We start from the raw sequence: 4,965 nt of genomic DNA, 5'->3' as shown, positions 1-4,965 counted from the left end.
CGCCCGCCTGTCGACACCTCCGAATTTTCAGTTAAACTTGTGGTCTTGCTTGGACTACATGAACCACGAACTTCTTCTCGTTGACGTCAAGCACGACGCATCCCTCAACGTCTACAGGGGTGCCCATGAGCTCCTGCACCTTGAACGCCAGCCGGCTAATTTCGCTCAGCAGGTGCTGGCGGAACCCCAGGTCAGTCACGAGTAAGTGGCACGGCGAGCCTTGCGCTGAATAGCATGTCCGCCGGCGCCTTGGCTCGCCCACGGTGAGACTCTCGAAGAGTCCTGCACCGGCGAACCCGTCAAGGTCCTCAGAATTAGAGTCAGACCGGGCAATCAGACTGCGTCAGAACAGGGAGGCGCACTCACGCTAGCGTTCCAGGCTGCAGAGAGACAGACTTGCTGAAGAACGACCTGACCTTCGGTGAGTCGTCTGGCTTGCACGTCCAACTGAGGGCCTGGCCAGGCTCGTTGGAGACGAGTGTCTCTCCCAACCCCGAGACCAGCTCGCCGTACATTTCGGTCTCTATCGACGCTGGGTTCTGCGAATGCAACACAAATGCAAAGGTTGCCGGTACCAGATCCTGCACCAGCACTGCCATCATAAGTCCACTGTAGTCCTTGCCCGCTTTGGTCAGGCTGAGCCACGGCCGAAGGGAAAACTGGGACTGATAGACTCCCACGATGGACGACCAAAGACCCTTTTCGTCGTAAAACAAGCCGTTGCCCTCGATGACGGGCGCGACGCTGGTTCGGAGAGCACTACTCAGTCCAGGAGGAGGCAGAGCATGGTCCAGGCAGTCTGCTATCTGCGTCAGACAACACTCCATAGACTTGAAGTCAGAGGCTTGCTGAAGACGCTCGAACGAGGCAAGGATGCGACTTTGGACTTCGCTGTTATTTCGGTGGTTCAGAATTTTGTTGAAGACGCCGTAAGGTAAGGCGAATGCTGCAGGGGTTTTAACGCCTAGCTCCTCCAGACTCGCCTTCAGCGTTTGCAAATTGAGAGACTTGCCTCCGACGAGTGCAGACGTGAAGTCCTTCGGCTCGATCAGCCAGGGAAGGCTAGCGTCCACATCTCCCCACATCCGCCAAGCCGTGCGTTTGGACTCGGCTACGCGGTCAGCCTCCGGTGTGGTAACCTGAAGGCACTCCTCACTCACAGGCGACCACTTCAGATCACCTTTACCGGTGTCAACGCTGAATCGTTGACATGTGTCAACGACCTGAGAAATCTCATCTAAGAAGGCCGGCTCATAGCACACAACCAGAAAGACTCCAGAGTTACGAGCCCGCACAGCGACGTGGCTGAGAATGTCCGGCGCCTCGGAGGAGTGTTTCACAATGACCCCTACGACCCCTTGCGGGATGTCTTCTTCGCCTGAGACGCTGCCGGACAAGAGGACGGTTGGCTCGGGGTAGACTACATGCTGCATGTCGTAAAGACTCTCGACGTCAACCAGCCTGGCATCTACAGGCTCGCGTCTGCCGACCGATATGAGTTGCCATGAGGACAGCTCAGCCGCCTTTCGCGCCACAGGCTCGACTCGCTTCAGCATGAGGGACAAGGCGAAAGAGATAGAGGACCGCAGTATCTCCTCCACAAAAATAGCCACCTGTGGATGCCCGGCTCCCTCTGGCAACACATGGACCGCGAGGAACTCCGCTTTGTCCTGAAGCAGCTTCGTTGTCTGAAAAACATGGTTCGACACCCAGCGGGACAACCGGTCCACAAGCGCCATGAGCAGCAACGCTGCTTCGCGCTCCGAAGAAAACATCTGGCAGTGGTCGCCCCAGCGAATGCACATCTCAGCCCAGTGCCTCCAGTCCTTCTCAATGCGCCGCAGCTCCGAATCGTCTTTTCGGTGGAAAACCATAGACTCTAGCAGGCCCAGAAGCATGGCTACCTCTGTATGGAGAGCGCCGTGAGACTGGGGGAGGTTGTTGTTGCCCAAAGCCTGGATGAGAAACGATTGTTGCTGCTCGAACGCGAAGTCCAGGAATAGTAGCTCTCGAATCGCGCACGTGTCCGCAACTAAGTCGTTCAGCAGGTAGGATAGCGCTCGACGGGCATCCGTTATGGCGAAGAATACTTGCGTGGGGCGGTCTCTGTGAGAGGAGAGAGACCTTAGCGCCTTTTGCACGACGCCTTCGGAAGTTCGTAAGAAGGGGCGCGCCCGTTCCATGGATTTTTGGAGGTCTAGCGACTCGTGAACGTCCTTCAAGATGTCCAAATAGTGCTCGAAATCATGGATGAGTCTAGCTGTGTCGCAATGAGGTACGAAAGGCTCGTTCCGTACAGGCCGTTCGTAGCTGGCAAGCCGTTGGGGGGTGATCTTGTGCCGAGCGAGGACACCTCTGTACGCATCCATGTTGCCACCGCTACGTAGGAAAGCCAGCAAACCTTCGCAGATGCCAATGTCATCAGGAGTGGTGTTGTTGTGCAATTTCTGGTGCCACTGCTCGAAAAAATTCGCAGCGCCATGCTCCGGGATCTTGTGCCTGTGCATAATGTTCAGAATCTCATCTCGGATTGCCTGACCCTTGTTTCCACCGCGGGACATCATACACAGCATGAGTCTTACCAGCGAACGGATGCTTGTACGCGGGAACGCGGCCCAGGCTCGAGCTATTTTGAAGGTGACGGCCTCAGCGGAGGCTGCGAGTTCGCGAGGTTTTGTGTTGTAGTTCCGCTGCCATGTCAGGAGTCGAAGCTGGCTGAATCGCATCCACACAACGAGCCAGGACCAAAACGCGTCATCTTCATCGAATTCCAAAGATCCCTGCGGGAACATGTCAACGCTTTGCATAGAGCCGCGACGATCCAGTAGGGCGTCTGTGTTACATCAATCTCAGACTCACTGCTTGGCAAACGGAGCATGGTATAGGTCTCACTGTGTTGCCTCGTGGTCAGCCAGTCGGAGACTAGAGAGTTGATCAGGTTCTGTCGATGCATCAGCGTCATGTGACTCCAGTCTACTTCAGCTTCCACGATCTTGTCTACAAGTTCAGGGTGGTGGTCTCTCCACGTGAGCGTGGCGAGGGACGGTACAAGCGGTATCTCTAGGTCATGCCCCTCGGAGTCCTTGACCCACAGCTGCTCATCCTCGGACTTCAACACGGCCGTCAGAGCCCAAGGGTACAATGAGTCAGGGCTCAAGTCTGGCTTAATGTAGTGAAAATCGTCCTCAACAGAGATGACCGCTGGGATCTGAATCCTAGTTTCATATACGAAGAACGTGAAGGGCTCTTCATCAGACACCCCGTCGGAAGACTTCAGCGAAGAGGCTGACGTCTTGCGAGCTGTTCCAGCGTCCACCTCTCGCCGACTGAGGCACGTCTCGACCGCCTTATCTCCCACAACCTTCGTGCCCGCAGGCCACATGCGCGAGTCGGGAACAGCCCACTCCCGCCGCTTCTTGCCGATCTCGTCGACTAGGTGAACTCCCCAGTGCAACACGAAGGGCTCAGGCGTGCACACCCGCACGTTGACGTCGAGGGTGCAGCTGTCTCCCACGTGGTCTAGGTCGGCCTCGGTGCTTAGCTCGAAGTCGACCTCACCTTTGCCGTCGCTGAGGAGGATGCATCTGTGCATAACTGTTTGTCGGGTGCGGCCGGCTGAGGGTACGAGATTGGATTGGCTGCCCATGCGGCGGAGAAACAGCAGAGACGACTGCCTCTGAAAGGTCGACTTGGACTCCTCAGCTTGGCGGATTTGGTTCTTCCTGCCTTCTCTGAAGGTATGCAATGCACGTTCCCATAGTCGCGTCTGCCGGCGTTCCAGCTTCTCCTGCACTGCGAGGTCCATAAGATAGCGATCAAGCAATGCTTGCTTCTTCTCCAGCCACTCAGGTCGCAGAGGCAGCATGACGTTGAAGTCTGTGGGTCCGCACTTGAACCAATGGCAACCTGATTTCACGACGAACATAGTGAAGAGGTCTGCTTCCTTCGACAGAGACATGACCGAGTCCGCCGCCAAAGAGATTTTCAGTCCAACAACGCCAGGTTTGAGCGGCACGAAGGGGGTTTGACGAGCGAGAGGCGTCATGGGCAACGTGTCCGGCGACGACTCTGAAGGTATAGAGTCTGACAATTCAAGCCAAGTGCTCCCAGGACGCGACGCCAACCCCCAATGCAAAGTCAAAGCCGCTCCAGAGACACAAACATAGGCCAGCTCTATGGTCTCCTCAGTAGTAGCAGTGGCAACAGCCAAATACCACTTCTCACCGCCGATGAACCAGGACGAGCCGCCACTCTGACCTGGCAGCAGCCCGCACAGCGCCTCTGCTGCCAGGGCCTTAGGGTCCGGCAACCCCTCGCGACACAGGTCTCGAAGGGGCAGAAAGAAGTTAGAGGCGCCGTCCTTGACCCACTCGTTCTGCTTGTGCAGCACGAACGCGAGGCCCGTGATGTGTCGCCCTCCGACGCGCATCTCCATGAGATCAGTGGCCCGAGTCTTCAGACGGATGCGGGAATCGCTGGTGAAGGGCGTTTGGGCAGCCCCCGGAACGAGAGTTGTGGGGGCTTCGAACAGCTGGCTGGCCGTCTCGACGCTACAGGGTACCGTCCACTCACTATTGGTCGTTGTCAGACCCCAATGTAGCATCCACTCGGCCACAGGGTCAACGACGATGTCCACTATCAAAAACTCGTCCTCCATCTTTGACTCCGCCATTAGGCTGAAGTTGGCCGACTGTCGGTGGATGACGGATGGCATCTGGAATATTACGAATACTGACGAACTCTGCACTAAACGTGGGATCTCACTCTACGCGGCTGCCTCCCTGTCAAATTTTCCCTTCGAGCTCCCATGGTCCGTGCTGTTCAACGGCCAGTCCGTGTGATTCGTTACATTGACCCCACACACGAACCACTACACCGACGGAAATAAGTCAAATACATTCCAAGGTCAGCAATGCTCGTGTGTGATCCTAACTCGGCTTTCTTCGGCTTCATGGGCATCGCCGC

The 4,965-nt window shown here is 56.5% G+C and overlaps 1 protein-coding gene across 2 annotated transcripts; it reads right to left on the bottom strand.

The window, feature by feature from the left end:
* Nucleotides 1-31: 31 nt before the first annotated feature.
* On the bottom strand, nucleotides 32-4,714 carry KVP18_000040 (uncharacterized protein; the record flags this gene model as incomplete). Of its 2 annotated transcripts, XM_067954434.1 has the most annotated exons (3): nucleotides 32-338; nucleotides 367-2,833; nucleotides 2,860-4,714. In XM_067954434.1, 3 exons carry the CDS (start codon nucleotides 4,712-4,714, stop codon nucleotides 32-34), a joined length of 4,629 nt encoding a protein of 1,542 aa, XP_067812070.1. The 2 variants fall into 2 exon arrangements, with proteins under 2 accessions (XP_067812070.1, XP_067812069.1); XM_067954433.1 differs by lacking the exon at nucleotides 32-338 and having other exon boundaries at nucleotides 363-2,833.
* Nucleotides 4,715-4,965: the final 251 nt, after the last annotated feature.

Source organism: the organism of the source record quoted next, assembly GCF_019968955.1.
Source record: "MAG: Porospora cf. gigantea A chromosome Unknown PgA_NODE_1743_length_4965_cov_355.07, whole genome shotgun sequence".
Taxonomy (NCBI): domain Eukaryota; phylum Apicomplexa; class Conoidasida; order Eugregarinorida; family Porosporidae; genus Porospora; species Porospora cf. gigantea A.
This window is presented reverse-complemented; position numbering and strand designations above follow the sequence as displayed.